Source organism: Xyrauchen texanus, chromosome 31 (assembly GCF_025860055.1).
Source record: "Xyrauchen texanus isolate HMW12.3.18 chromosome 31, RBS_HiC_50CHRs, whole genome shotgun sequence".
NCBI classification, from domain to species: Eukaryota; Metazoa; Chordata; class Actinopteri; order Cypriniformes; family Catostomidae; genus Xyrauchen; species Xyrauchen texanus.
Genome location: NC_068306.1, coordinates 18009337 through 18025560, shown reverse-complemented (window position 1 = coordinate 18025560; position 16224 = coordinate 18009337). Strand labels below are relative to the sequence as shown.

The 16224-nt window shown below is 37.2% G+C and overlaps 1 protein-coding gene across 5 annotated transcripts in view; it reads right to left on the bottom strand.

Moving 5' to 3' along the window:
• The window catches only part of LOC127625346 (glutamate receptor 4), a 124728-nt gene that overhangs the window by 18893 nt on the left and 89611 nt on the right, over window positions 1-16224 (bottom strand). For 4 of the 5 annotated variants that reach the window (XM_052100591.1, XM_052100595.1, XM_052100592.1 and 1 more), the window contains exons 10-11: window positions 12914-13120; window positions 10515-10888 (exon numbers count right to left, since the gene is read on the bottom strand). In XM_052100591.1, coding sequence (XP_051956551.1) covers window positions 10515-10888; window positions 12914-13120 — 581 coding nt within the window. Of the gene's footprint in view, window positions 1-10514; window positions 10889-12913; window positions 13121-16110; window positions 16222-16224 lie in introns of those variants that run through there. The other variant, XM_052100594.1, reaches the window with a different exon arrangement.

Below are 16224 nucleotides of genomic sequence, written 5' to 3'. Positions count from 1 at the left end.
CAACACTTCCTCCACTGTAGTGCTGTAATCTCCACTCTCTCATTTCCGTCAATTTTACAGCACTGGCCTGGTGAGTGAATCATATCCTTTCAATACTCCCATGATCTCTCTCTCCTCCTAACCCTACAATCATTCCCAAGCAATCTGTGGAATAAAATAAGTCACTGAATAGAGGCAATTACTGGTGCAAGATCGACCAGAAAACACAAAAGCAGGGACAAAAGAAGAAATCAAGAGAGAGAAAGGAATAGAAGGACAACGGAAGAATCTTTTTTAATGACATGCTAAAAAAAACAAAAACTGATAAAATACCATCATAAGTGTTGAGGAAATAGAAAAGATGACAGGATGCAAAATTACAGTTTTTCTGACAAACAGCTATGGAAACCCAGGAGTGCCCTGGTAGTGGCTCATTCACTATTGCTGTGAAATGCTGAACGTCGCCCTACATGAGGGTACACAGTGATACGTGTCCAGGACGGGAGCTAGGTAATCGTGATGCTGTCACAATTCTCTGACTCGAGTCGCTGGAGAAAGCCAATGGAGTTTTCAGAACTTATACTGAAGAAAACGCACATCCCCTTTCAGTTATACCACATTCATTTTAAAAACAATGTATGATCATCTTTAAATACTTATTAAAATATTTTACTGTGTATGATAGAGAAAAGGCAGACTTTCAGAATGACGGTCAGCTGAGGATACAGAGAATGCCAGAGAGCACACTTTTGTGGAACAAATAGGTAGTGTTTAAACTAATGTTGTGTATTACTTATGTGTATTATGTAAGTGTCTCTTTAAAATGAAAATGTATATATATATATTTTCCACACCAACCTGCTGTGTATATCTGTTTATAATGTCACAAATAAAGTTTGTGCTTAATCTTTTGTTCTGCTCATCTTTATAAAATGTTTATTGACTGACAGTAGCTATACACACAGTAAATACACAATGCACACATTCTTTTAGCACATTCCTCTTTTAAAATTGTAGTCTGGGTCTTATGGATTTAACAGTTTGAATGAATTTACATTTTAACTGTACCTGTATCGATTATGTTAAATGCAAAAATGTAATTGACACAGACAATGGCAATTAGCATATTAAAGATGTTTGATGTAAAATGTCCAAGATTTAGCCCAGAATTCCTTTGAAAAAGAAAAGTAATAAACAACCAAAGTTTTTCCCACTACTAGAATTGTGTGAAATGAAACATCTTGATTACTTTCATAACCTCCGTTCCCTGATGGAGGGAATGAGACGTTGTGTCGATGTAGTGACATCGACACCCCAAATACCTCTGATCTTTGAGAAAAGGCCAAAGTGAATTGGCGAGTGCAATTTGCATGCCACTCCCCCGGACATTCGGGTATAATAGGAGCTGGCTCGCAACCACTCATTCAGGTTGGCCATTTCAGCGGGTAGTTCCGTGTTGTGGCAGGAGGGACACAATGTCTCATTCCCTCCATCAGGGAACGGAGGTTATGAAAGTAACCAAGATGTTCCCTATCTGTCACTCACTCAAAGTTGTGTCGATGTAGTGACACTAGTGGTCCCTATACAAAATACCACAACTAGCTGAACTGTGTTACATAGTCTGGCGGTGTGAGACAGGCAAACTATTGCGTTAGACAGGCAAACTGTTGCGTGAGACAGGAAAACAGTTGCGTGCCTCATAGCCAGCTCACCCGGCCGTCACATAACCTCCCCGATGGTCCCCCGCACCTCGGGGACTTTGACTGCCCAAAAATGGGGATAGGCTGACCCAGCCGTGGTCTCTTCACTTTTTTTCTCCCCAAAAAAGAATGGAAATCATTCAGCTGGGGGCCATGTGTCTGCGTCAGGGAGGTGTCCCTTCCCAAGGGAAAGACAAAGCGACTTCAGGCAGTTCAGCACCAACTGTGTGTGCTCGCTTGTGAGGCACGTTATCATAGAGACTGAGTCTAACTCCATCTTGAGAAAAGAGATGCTCTAAACCGGGGAGAGCTTGCTCAGCTCTCAGGCCCAGCCGGCTGAGGTGCCTGAGCACCAGGTCCCTGTGCGCACACAACAAGTCTCGAGAGTAAGCTAGAATCAGCCGGTCATCAAGATAGTTGAGGATACGGAAGCCCTCTTCCCTTAGCAGGGCAAGGGCTGCCTCTGCGACTTTCGTGAAGATGCGAAGCGACAGGGACAGGCTGTCGGCCCTCCACCAGGGGATGGAGTGGTCTGTTCACCAGCTCCAGGCCTGTAGCGGGTCTCCACGTCCCTTGGTCGCCCTTCTCAGGGGCACTTCAAAGCCTTCCTTGGGTTCTTGGCAACGGGCACTGGGACGGGGGCATATGCTTCTTGCGGGGGACTCTACGCCATGACCGACATGCTGGGGTGGGCTGCGGCAGAGCCGGTGTCATTGGCACAGGGGGACACACTTGGCAACAAGCAGATGGGGTGCAGGACCACCAAGGTGAACATCGCCTGCCCGAGAGTACGCGCTGTGACCTTCGTCGCGTGGAGGGCGAGATCGGCTGCCGAGTGCAGCTCCTGCATCAATCCCGTGTCAGAACTACCCTCGTGCAGTTATCTCAGCACCTTGGCTTGGTGCACTTGCAGGAGAGCCATGGCGTGCAGGACGGAGGCGGCCTGTCAAGCAGCACTGTAGGCCTTAGTCGCCAGTGACGACGTAAACCTAGAGGCCTTGGATGGGAGTCTCGAACAGTTCTGCCAGGAGTCCCGAATTTTGCACTTATTGTTCCAAAATAAATACATTTATTTATTATAATGGATCTATTATGTAGCCTGTTAACTATTTTATAAGAAATAGCAATTAATTTTTGGAATTCTGAGCTCTTTACTCAGCCAGCTACCATGAGGGAGTTTTCTTCCAGTTAGGAATCAATATCGTACAAGCAGAAATCAATTTGCAAGTAAGCTTAATACAAAGGCCTTAATACATAAGAAATGACTAAGAACCCTAAATGAAAAATGAAATGAATAGCCATTCAGGAGAGATCACCACCTTTTATTGTAAGAATGCTTATTATTGTAAGGTGGACTGAATCATGTGATCCGTCAGTAGGGGCTTTTGTCAGGCAGGCGGCTTCTCGCTATCGCCCATGTGCTAATAATTACCACACTTGCCATAGGTTTCTAGCCCCTGCATCCTTTTAAGCTACTCCTGAACATCCTTGCTGTAATAAGCAGTCTGTTCCCCAGCCCCGACCCCGTGGTAATGTTACAACCCACAACGCAACTTGCAAAAACAATTTTAATAGAAAATTGGTGACAAATCAAATATACAAAAAAATAATTTCTTAAGTCACAATTTAGAAAAACTAAAATTGGAGAAGAGGAAAAAGTCAGTTATCCATTCGTAAAGTAACCGGAAAAAGGAATAATGAAAGTTTCAACAAATTTTTCTATTTTTGTATTAGAATTGGAATGGTCTGAAAAATCAACTGCAAAGCATTACAAAGAACTATTTAAAAATGACTAATTAATGTGCTATTGTTTTTATAAATATACATACATTTAAAAAAAATTATTAAATAAAGACATTTAAATGTGTCTATTTATTTCTCCATTTATAAATTGGCTTGTTTATTCACATTTTTATTTTCAAATTAAGAGATTGATCATTTATTCCTTCATTCTTTTTTAAATGACACTTCTGGGCTTCCATATACAGCAACCTAATATTTTCCATACATTCCCTCCTCTTTATATATAAGTACCACAACAGCAAACACAAGTATTCTTGAAAAACATAGATCAGCTTCACACACACTCAAATAAATATTACCAGAGCAATCAAAGCACTTCGTGGTCACAAAGGCATGAAGACCAGAGGGAATGGGAGGAAATATAGATCCCGAGGCTTTACACATAACAACTGTGACTCAGTATTTGCAACATGATTACACTGAAAATCAACAAGTTATTTCAGAATGTTCATGTACCCTGAAATTAACCACTTTCATCCAAATTGCTAACAAGTGGCATACCCATCAGACATTTTTGCATCAATTCTATTACATTCACTTTTCCCTCTGATGCTACTGATAGCACGATGCGCTAACAACCTCTAAGACACAGGTTCCAGTCTCCATGGAAATATGGAAACCAGGAAGTACAAGCATTCACATAAACAAAAGTGAGAGCAATTTTGAGGTTGTACTTTCGCTCATAAATGGCATTCATACTCCACTTAGGTTTAGGGTTTGAGTTAGTCTGTATGATTAAGAAAATAGGCATTCCTGTTGACTGTAGTACATAATTTACAACTACAAAAACAACTTTCTTTTGGTGACACTCTGTGGACATTTCACCCAGAAACTAGAGCTCACATGCTCACCAACAACACATCAAGCTTCTACCACTGTGGGCTAGGGATGCTCTGATCGATCAGCCACCAATCGGTATCGGCCGATATTCACGTCCTATTTATTGATTGGTGATCAGTAATTTGGCCATCACATAAACCGATCCCTCATTTTGCAAAAGACGCACAGCTCCTTTCATGCCATCACAAGTGTGGGGAACACTGGCATAGTGTTATAAGACAACAAACTTGATTCAGCAGTTAAGAACGATGCAGTGGGAGAGGTATGGCAAATATGAAAAGTTTGACATGCGACAAGGCAAAGCAAAAACAGCACGAGCTGTGAAACGCTCCTTATTACTGTTCACGGCGACAGCTTCTTAGTCTCAGCATGGCTTAAGCACCTCAGTAATAATGCGAGTTACAAGATGTGGTGTAATTCAAATTTCTTTATTAAATATATCCCGATTAAATGGCATTAACTACAGTAGCTCCTACAGAATCCAAAAATATGCGCTCTTTCTCCACTTTCCTTTCATCTCTTGCCCTCATGAGAGAGCACGTGTTCCCTCATTAAAGTTCAAGAATCAAGTTAAAAATGAACTATTAATACATTTATCCAACTAAATGAAAAGGCAGGGAAAGAATTTATAAATATAATAATTATTCATTAAATATTAAGAGACCATAATATAATGTATTAAATATAATACAAAAATAATATAGAAATAATAATAATTACATGAAATAATGACAATGAATCAATAACAAAAAATGTCACATTGAGTGCAATTGCACTTATGGGCAGGGTTACATTTGAAATGTATCCCAATACAGATTACAAAAAATATGGTCGTGCCTGGTAACAAGTGCATATAAAATGACTAGAAATAGCATTTTAGCTTAGCATCAAGATGACAATTTACACAAGCTTTATTTCTATTTCTGCTGCTCCAAACTTACTTCAAACTTACTTCTCTGTCTGCTCGTATGAACTTCATAAGAATGATCACATCATTTATATGGATAAATGTTTTCCATCTAAATATTAAATGAAACAAATGACAATAAAATGCAAAGTAATCTATTCAGTAATCAAAATACTTCTCGACTGTAACTGTATTCCAATTAACAAGGATTTAAACTGTAACTGTAGTGGAATACAGTTACTTATATTTTTTATTTTAATTACTTAATCCCATTAATGTAATGTATTCCGTTACTCCCCAACACTGCCAATGGGTTATCAGTTTGCCTTCACAGTGAGATGTGTCTGGTTTTTGACTTGTGACACAGACCGCATACCAAACCAAGTCCATTTAAAGTTAATTTACTCTATGTCCATCCTGTGCAGCTATTTTCTACACTGTCATGTAACTAAATTATCAGGTTCATAAATGAACATGACTGAATCAACTTGACTACATCAGGTTACACAAATGAAAATAAATGATAAGGGTTAGATTAGGTAGAAATAGATCCTTAAATTAATAATTGCATATAATTTTTTTTTTACTGCATACAGTATATTTGTACAAGTACAGCTCCTATTCATTTGCACGGGGAAAGCCTGAAATCTCCAAAAGTGTTTGTTAGACCTACATTTCAATAAGATATTTGAAATCAGCACTAAAATTGGACAACAGTTGTATTATACATTTTCACACTAAAATCTGTATTTTTCAGGCTGGTCTTGCTAATGTGTATAGAGTAAAAGAAAAAAATATATAAAAAAGGTTGCTCTTTTAACTGAATGGCGAAACTTCCATTATTTACCATTTCTAGAGCCACCATACTGCACATTACTGTTCCTAAAATTCATTTTTCTATAAGCGGTCTGTCTCTCCTCCTTATAATATCTCTAATATTACTCAGTCATTGCAACCAAAGAACTTCAAGGACTTAGATCACAGAAGCGTGAATATAACAGGTGATGGGTGAGCTGTGAATATAGATGTGACAGAAATTGCTTACCCAAAAGCATTATACATAAGAGTTGTGACAAGTCAAAGTTTTTCAAACAATCACATTCCAAACCCATGATCACATTCTTTAGCATATCTTAATTACCCGTTCGTCCCATGTTGCAATTTCAACGGGCTTCATTCACTAGCTGTGTATGTATGTATGTGTGTGTGTGTGTGTGTGTGTGTGTGTGTGTGCGTGCCTGCGTGTGTGTGTGTGTGTGTGTGTGTGTGTGTGTGTGTGTGTTAGCAGTCTGAAAATTTGTTCTTCCCATGTTTGATAGGGTCCAACGCCCACATGCATTACGACAACAAAATTGCTGCAATAGTGCACATGCCAGATGCTAGCTGTTTTGAAGCTGCTCTACCTGTCTGTTGATGACACCTGTCAGCCGCCTGAGCCAAAAACACAACAGAGAGACAGTAAAGAGGAGGCATAACTCCAGCCCCATCACAGAACACATCCTCAGCATTTTCATACCCCATCATTCCCACGTTATCCTAATCATTTAGCATACTCAGAAATGTTTTAACTTGCTGAGGAAAGTGTGAAAAAAGAAGGGTACATTTAATAGAGTGGTGCTGGATGAAACTTAATTAAAGGTGAAGTGTGTAATTACTGAGCCATTACCAAACAGAATTGCAATAAATACTGCTGTTTCTTGAAGGAGGGTCAACCAGTTTTTAAATCCAAGGGTTCACATATTTTTACACACTGCACTATGAATTTTATATATATATAGCTGTATATATAAAATGAAATAAAATATGATGGGACAAAATCAGTGCCTCAGTCTGTAGTGTGGAAAAACCAACCCCAACAATATTTTGTTTATGAACCGACTTTTACGCAGGTAAATTTTGCAAGTACAAAAATGTCCCCTTCTTATCGCACATTTAAAATATGCACGTAAATACTAAGAACTTGTAAATGAAGAACTAAGAACTAATGAAAATCAAGGCTGCATATTTGAATAAGCAGTAAGCTATTAGTCAATGCGGGGGAGGAAAGGACAAGTACAGACACTCGGGTAATGCTGTGCTACTGCGTCATCTTTTCTAAATCAGGAACATTGAGGTGAAGGCACATGCTGACTAAAGAGAATTAATGGCTTGTACTAAAGAAATTTAATGCAAGTATTTTTTGCCCTTTTAGGGGTGTTTAATTGTTTAGCATTAATTCACTCCATGAATCTTTTTCAGGGTCATTATACAAACTGGGTGCCAATTCTGTCACTCATATACAGTACATATGTGTAGAAAATGACTTTAATAATAAATTATTATTTTTTTCTTTCATCAGTAGGATGCCTTATTTGGCCTGTGCCCAGCTCTGTCTCCAACCTCTTGAAAATATAATCAAATGTGTATAATTTTATCAAATCAAACATATATGGAAATAAAAGCTAGCATTTTGTCTTTATTTTCTCTCTCTCTCTCTCTCTCTCTCGCTCTCGCTCTCTCTCTCTCCCTCCCTCTCTAACTTTTTGGGTCAACCCTGTGTTCTCCTTTTAAAGTAATGAGCGATTGCATAAATCAAGAAGTGAACAAGGAAGTTAGAGTAAGTTAAAGTCTTCACTTTTTATCACTTTTCCACTCATATTTTGTTAGGGTTGTCAGAAGGGAACAACCAGCAAATGTCAACCCTGTTACAGTAAACAACTGATAACGGAAAAAGTATGTTTGTTGAAATATCAACATTCATTTCTCTAAATAACACATTGTAGTTTCACAAACTTGAGCATAAAGGCTGTAAACTGTCAACCCTGTAACTTGCATCACTGTTTTCTTTCTGTAAACTGTCAACCCTGTTATGTTTATCTAAACTGAAAACATTATCATATCAGCCCCGTTACCTTTCGGTGAACTGTCAACTCTGTTACCTTTATCCAAACTATAAACTCCACCACAATCAACCCTGTTACCATTCGAAAGACTGTCAACTCTATCCATCCTTTTACATTTTTCTAGACTGTCAACCATGTGATCATTTTAGCCTGTTACCCCTAAGCTGTCAACCTTGTTACCATTAACAGTTACCACTCTGTAAGCTGTCAACCCTGTAACATCTACACTGTTACCTTTCTCCAAACTGTCCAACCATATTACCATCAAACCTGTTACCATTCTGTGAACAGACAACTCTGTTACTTCCCACCTTGTTACCTTTCTCTAAACTGTCAACCCTGTAACCATCTACCCTATTACACTTATCTTTAAACTTTCAACCCTGTAATTATCCACCCTTTTACCTTTCTCTAAACTTTCAACCCTGTAAACATCCACCCGGTTAGATTTCTCTAAATTGTCAACCCTGTTACTATACTGTAAACTGTCAACTCTATTACCATCCACCTTGCAACATTTCTCTAGACTGTCATCCCTTTTACCATTAATTTACCATTGTTACCTCTATGTAAACGGTCAAGCCTGTTACCATGTAAAGCCTTGTTTATTTTTGTGAAGTAATGTTTAATTTCTTACAAAAAATTACTTTCAAAGTGGAAAATGTACCTGTTTTATAGAATGTCACATTAGTTCTATGTAACAATTACTCTTATAGTCCTAAATGGGTCCTCTTAAACTAAATCAAAACCATAGGCCCTCTACAGCGCTGTGACATGCAGGCTATAGAGCAAAACAGATAGACTGTATGGTTTTGATGGCACTCTAAGTACCTGATGTCTTCCTCCATGTGATGCATTATACTGCTCTTCTCTCCCCATTGTCTTGTCATGAGTGATTTCTTATCTGGTGGGGGCTGAAAAATAAAGCCTGTTTTTTCTCTCTTAGCTTGATAACACTTCTTAAAGAGCTCTATCATGGTCATGCATGTGTTTATTACACATAGAGAATAAAGAGGGTGGGGGAGAGTGAGAGCTAGGGCTACTGCAGTGATCTCGATGTTAAACTCACAGGTGAAGGAAAATAACAAAAACAAACTGCCACACAGAGAAACATTGAATGAATAAAGCATTTCCTGTGAGAATCGACAACTGGCTGGTAGGACGATACAGTGTGTGGACATGAGCAATGCATAGCAATGGGCAATGATCAATCAGATTGTTTCCCAGCACCATTGGCTTTATTTACGGTGAGATTTGTCAAAGTGCAATTCAGACTTGGAATGACACCTCAGTTACTTAAGAAAATACATAAACATGTAGGCACGGCTACAGGCCATTTTTTCCCACAATATATTCATATACTGAATCACAATCTTGTGTGCAGTATTGCTTTCATAAAATGGCTAGTTCATAATAACAATATTAAGGACTAAAATTTTATTTAAAATAATTAATTTTCCTTCATTTAAAAATATGTATATTCCACATTATTTTAAATTCTATTCTATTCAACAAAATAATTATTTGGAATCTTTCTGCTTCTATTTTCTTCTATTTTTCTGCTTTCTGCTTCTGCTGCTGCTTTCTATTCACTAAAACTAATTTATTTGCACGCGCTGTCTGCAGTGGTTTAGCATCCAATTCAATAAATGAATTAAACTTGATTAACTGCTTAAACTAGATTGCGAGTGTGAATAAGACATAGGCTTCTGCACTGAAATAGCATGCACAAAAGTACCACAACTGTTTAGTTAATTCTTGCTACTGTCCTGGAAATAATAGAATGTTGCTATGCAACAAAATAAAGATTTGCTTTGAGTGCAGTGCAGTTTTATAATGAATGGGTCATAGCTTTGCAGTAACTATACTGTGTATTTTAGCACAGAGCAAATGCTGTTTTGACCAGTCAGCATAGAGTACCATAACTATCAGTTTTATAATGAGCAACGAGGCACAGGTAAGTCACGTTGTTTAAAAAAGTTAATTGAATGCAGGGAATGGATTGAGAAACTTTGAGCTAGAAGCTTTGAGACTGGAACAATGCATTTGATAAATACAGAGTAAAACAAATGAACACACTTGCTATATACATATGGAATATGACCATATCAGTGATTCAACGGAGACACAATGAACAAACAAAGACTGGTAATGCAAGATCTCCTCTGAAGATTGGGTAATGCCCAATCTCTCTGTTCTTTAATTCTAGCTTGGATGAACTTAGAAACTCTTTTTGAAATCACTATGGAAACTACAGAAAGCAGTCTATTTCAAGTATCGGATATTACCATATCAGAACTTGACTGTAAAATCACCTGGTAACTTCTACTGACAAATACGTCTTTTTCTCATTTACTACAAGAACGAGTTTGTAAAGTTAGATTAGTGGTTTAAATTGCTGACCTCGGTGAGATGTCACAGCCTTGCTGCATGAAGGCTCCCAGGGAGAACCAGAGACTGTTGAAGATCCCAAACTCATTGGGGGGCTGATCACTAGGCAGACCCTCAGTACCCTCCTCGGGTTCCTCGGTGTGCCATTCGTACGGGCTGAAGCGGCTGACCAGGAAGAGCACCACGCTCACGCCGATATAGGCGAACACAATGCACATCCAGATCTCGTAGGCCAGTGGGTCCAGGAAGGAGAAGACACCTGGTTTGGACTTCTGGGGCTTCTTGATCATAATGGAGATGCCCAAGCTCATGAAGGGCTTAGAGAAGTCAATCACCTCCTCCCGGACCAGCGTGATAGTCAATGGGGCCACAGCGATTTCCGCTTTCTGGAAATACAAGTATTTATTCATTATATCGCATACAGTTCCATACAGAAATCTAAATCTATATGACTATATATGTAAAACAAACAGTACATACGGTTTGTATGTATGTTCATGTATGGTTTTCGCTGATATTAAACATTATGTCACATACTTGTAGGTATATGTAAAATATATTTTGAAATATTAAAAAATTACAATGTTCATATTTGTATCACACATACAAATACACACATATATGGCACATAAACTCAGTGAATTCCTACGTATCACATGTATGGATCTATATCAGATTATATAAGAGCAAACATGTTTGCACATTAATTTTATAATATACTTGTCACAGACAAATTGTGGAATTATAAGTACGTGCATTCTGCATATGAACAGTAATTTTCACTTCTGTGCCAAAAGTGTAGCAGTTATTCAAAATATTGTTCTACATTCATTTTATGTTCTACTTGATGTAAAAACAACAAGAACACTTTAGTAAATGCATCAATTCAAAAAGTACACTATGCACACTTGTTTAGAAACAAAACATACATTAGATAATGACTACTTTTTATTACTAAGACATTTGACTGGATAATCTAATGCAACATAAGTAATTGCCATCTTTATATTGAAAACCAAGATCTCATATTTGAAAAATATTCTTAGAGGACAAAAGAGTGAAGAAAGTTTGAAGAAGAGAATAGACTAATTAGTAAAGACTAATATGTCGATTTTCACCTCTCCTCACATCATATTTTTCAACTTCTCTAACTGAATGGGACTTTGCATATTAATGCAATATATATATATATATATATATATATATATATATATATATATATATATATATATATATATATATAGGCGTTAATCCAACAGGCTTATTGCTGAGGCTAGGTTTTGGGGGAGAGGGCTAAACTAATCAATGCAAAGAAAGATGCTTTCAGCACAAGACAGGAAAAAAAGGAGACTCTAAAGTCTGGCTGCACGTTTTGCTGCATGGTAAATCCAAAAACGAAATTATTGTTGGTGACTTAGTAACAATTTAGACCTTGCCAGGGCTGTGCAAGACTAATCCATAAAAATAAATTAAAGTTTCTCATAACTGTCCAAAACTTGTGTGTTTTCAAGTGCTCAGCATAATGTCATCATGCAAAATCTGCATGATGACAAGCACAGGCTGTATACGGTGTGTATTAATAAACTTTTCCCTCAATTTTTTTTATTTCTTTAGAGGTGAGAGGCTTTGCTTAAAACTGCTGAGACTATAAGATCAAGCGTTTCTCCAAACCTCCATGTTGAAAATGTATACTTTCATTCACTATAGAGTTAGGTTATAACATTAAGATATTGTACTTATAAAAACAAAAGGTAAAGTTACAATCTTTTTAGTGCATTTTAGGAACGTGACCCAGGTCGGTTCTGAACCAGTGTCTCCCATGAGGGCCACAGCTCAATATATCAGAGCACCTTGCTGAAATGTCCATGCTAACTGGAGTTGTCTGCCACTTAACTGCTCATTTGTCCTTAAAAAACTTGAGCTGTATTTTCAGGTGAAATAAATTGATCTGAACCCTGTGAAGTAAAAACCACTTTCTCCCAAACTGCTACTTTTTACAACCAAAGATAACCAGCAAAGATATTAATTATACTGACATGTAGACCTAACTAAGCTAGTCTGCTAGTCTTAGCTGGTTTAAGCTGGTCTTAATTGGTTTAAGATGATCTCACAGCCTGGGCAAGCTGGCTTAGCTGGTTGGCATGCTGGTCTCCCAGTCTGAGAGGCTAAAAGAATCCTCTACAAAAAAGCCAACCGAACAGGCAGTAAGACCAGCTGAGACTAAATAACCATTTTAGATTGGTTTTAGCTAGATTTTCAGCAAGGAACACATTCGCCAGTCCCAAGAGTTCAAACTAACATTGGTTAACATCCTCTCTTGAATTCAACGAAAGCATACAGATATCAACTATAACCCTGATGCTTTTGTCAGTAGATAATGTGTAGTGAAAAGGAAGAGGAATATAATTTACCCCGTACACCAGCTCCCCAACCATCCCGTTCCAGATCTTTGTCTCTGGGTCCCGAGCTCCGTACTTTCCATCCGGTACGATGGAAATCTTGTACTTGATTCCAATGTGCTTGGCGATTTCAAATGCCAGATCCACGCAGTATCCCTCATACTGTTCATTCCCATCGTAGAGCTCCCAGTTCTTCTTAAGCATTACGTAAGGCCCTTCCTGAAAGAAGAAGACCATAAGGATGGTTCAAACTGGTTCAACTGGTTATAAAGAAACATAATATATATTTAAGCCATAAAAGTTTAGCAGCTTTTTACTAGTGAATTCTTAATTTGCCTATTTGAAATTCAGCCATGCTATTAAATTCAATTAATGGAGGAAAGATGTTCTTTAAATGAATTGGACAATCTATATTCTAAATATAATGTACTGTGAAACTGTAGATAAATAAAGCTGTTTTTGAAGCACTATTAAAGATAATTAAATTTGCATTTTGCTGATAGATTTGCTAATAAAAAGTTGGATGTGTGTTTTGTAGTGAAAGGAAATTTGAAGACATTATGGACATAAATTTGTAGTCAGTATATTCTTTCACAATCTAAAATACAGCCAACAAAACCAAAGGTCTACAATTATCTTAAAATATATTCACAGGATAAATGCTTCTAATGTGTAAGAAAGGGTGTATGATCTCATAAAAAACGTAAAACCTGCCACAACAAATACAAGCATTGCAATACCATATAGAGCATGCAACACATTCTTTGTAAATGAGAACTGTATTATTTAAAACAAAAATCACTGACCCATTAAATTCTGGAACACAATTTATTACAATTACACTGCAAGCCTTTTTATCAGACATTGGAATACAAATATACTAAACTATCCCTGTCACAAGCAATAATACACAGATTGCTTCTAATTTTAAAGGGATAGTTCACCATATATGAAAATTGTGTCATTATTTATTCCCCCCATCTTTCCTCATATTTTGTAAAACAAAAGTATATGTTAGGCAGTAGCCAGTTCTAAATGTTAGTATCAATCACTATTCGATTAAATTGCATACAATGAAAGTGAATGGTGACAATTCACAAGATCTCATTTGTTATATCTCACAAGTAATATGGGTGTGAAACAACACGAGGATGAGTAAATAATGACAGATTTTATTTTTGCGTGAAGTTTGTTATTGTTGTTTCTAGTCCAGAGAAAAAAGGAAAAAGAAAAAGCCACCCCACAGACAAACAGTCATTTTTAATCAATAGTATCTGTACTGTATTAACAAACAATAACAACACAGTGCTGGTGAAATATAGCATATACAATTTTTTACTTGCAAGGAGATGGCAAAAAAATGACATCCAAATCCTGAAAAGCTGCATCCCCTTTACAAGTCATATGGCAAAACTAAAATGATGAAAGGCAGAAAGCCCAGTAAGGAGAATTAAATATTTCACATACAACAAATAGAGAGCTCTACACTGAATGTCAACGGAAGATTTGTTTCATCTCAAATTTGTCTGATGTATGAGAATGCGGCCTTCTCCTCCAATCTTTTTCTCTTTACATGGACAAGGCAGCTTTTATTCCTGGGCAGTGTTTTTCTACAGGTAAAATTTGAAAAAAGGACCTAGCTTTGTCAGCAGGTATTGCCTCATGCGTGGGTGATCTGAATTCCTGCTACATGACTCGAGTGTTTAAGCAGCCATGCAAAATTATGATTTGGCTAAAGGAACACAAAAGTTCTTCATCACTAACACACTCTAACCTTATAATCTGCTGATATAGGAAATAAAAAGTGTAAAGCACACTGGGAATGACAAGAATTCCTGACAGATATTCATAATATGCTTTCAGAAATCCTAATAAATGCATATAAACAGGAATAATGATGAGTTTATACAGTACGCTGTATTTCAAAATGGCAAGCAGCCTACAAACTGCATGCTATAAAAACACATCATTCTGTTTTGATACACATAATATGCAGCTGCTCCAAAAAGTATATGAACACTTAAAGGTTTAGCTCACCTAAAAAGGAAAATTCTCTCATTTACTCACCCTCATACCATCCCAGATGTGTATGACTTTCTTTCATCTGCTGATAACAAATGAAGATTTTGAGAAGAATATCTCAGCTTTATAGGTCCATACAATGCAAGTGAATGGGTGCCAACATTTTGAAGCTCCAAAATCAACTTAAGGGCAAAATAAAAGTACTACAGATGACTCCAGTGGTTAAATCCATGTCTTCTAAAGCGATATGATAGGTGTGGGTGAGAAACAGATCAATATTGTCCTTCTTCTGTTTTTGGTGATTCACATTATTCATGCATAATCACCCCCTAATAGGCAGAGAGGAGCATTTATGCTACAAATGACAAATATGTATCTGTTTCTCATCCACACCTATCATATCACTTCTAAACACATGGATGTAACCACTGGAGTCATATGGATGACTTTTATGCTCCATTTATGTGGATTTTGGAGCAACATTTTTTTTTACATTTTGGCACCCATTCACTTACATTGTATGGACCTACAGAGCTGAAATATTCTTCTAAAAATCTTAATTTGTGTTCTGCAGAAGAAAGTCATACACTTCTGGGATGCCAGGAGGGTGAGTAAATCATGAAAGAATTTTTGGGTGAACTATACCTTTCATAATGTCTACATTTATTTGCATTATATATACTTTTTTATATAAAACCAAGTGTAATTTATTTTTGAAGAAAGATAGCACAAGCACACTTTTCAAGCAACACAATAAAAAGGAGGCTTGTTAGGATTCAAATTACAACACAATATATATTTTCTTCAAAATTAACACAAAAGCGTTTGGATACTTTTTTAATTGACTTCATACATCCACTAAAAATTACCTTTGGACCAGTTGTTAAAAGTAATTTCGAGAGACAAAGTCTAGCATCATTTGTTTGCAGAAGACATTTCATTACTGAATGCAAGTCATACATTTTTAAATGTGACTTAAGTATCCAAAAGTGCCCAAATACATTTTGGGGCCACTCTAAATTGTAAATGAAGACATAATTTGACTTCCATGGTTCCATCTAGCTTCCCAATTCTTCTTCATTCATGACTGAGTTGCCTATCAGAGCTTGTCTTTGTCCATGACTCAATTTCTCATTGTGGAGTTCATTTGGGCTCAGGAAGTAGTATCCATGGATCAGTGTTTTGCCTTCAGTTCTTATTTGTCTCTCTGTATGTCCATGCATCAGTAAGCACTTGATTTTGCCTCTGCCAAGTCCATCAGCTTCTCAGTTTCTTAATAAGGGGTTCCTCACCAGGGGCTG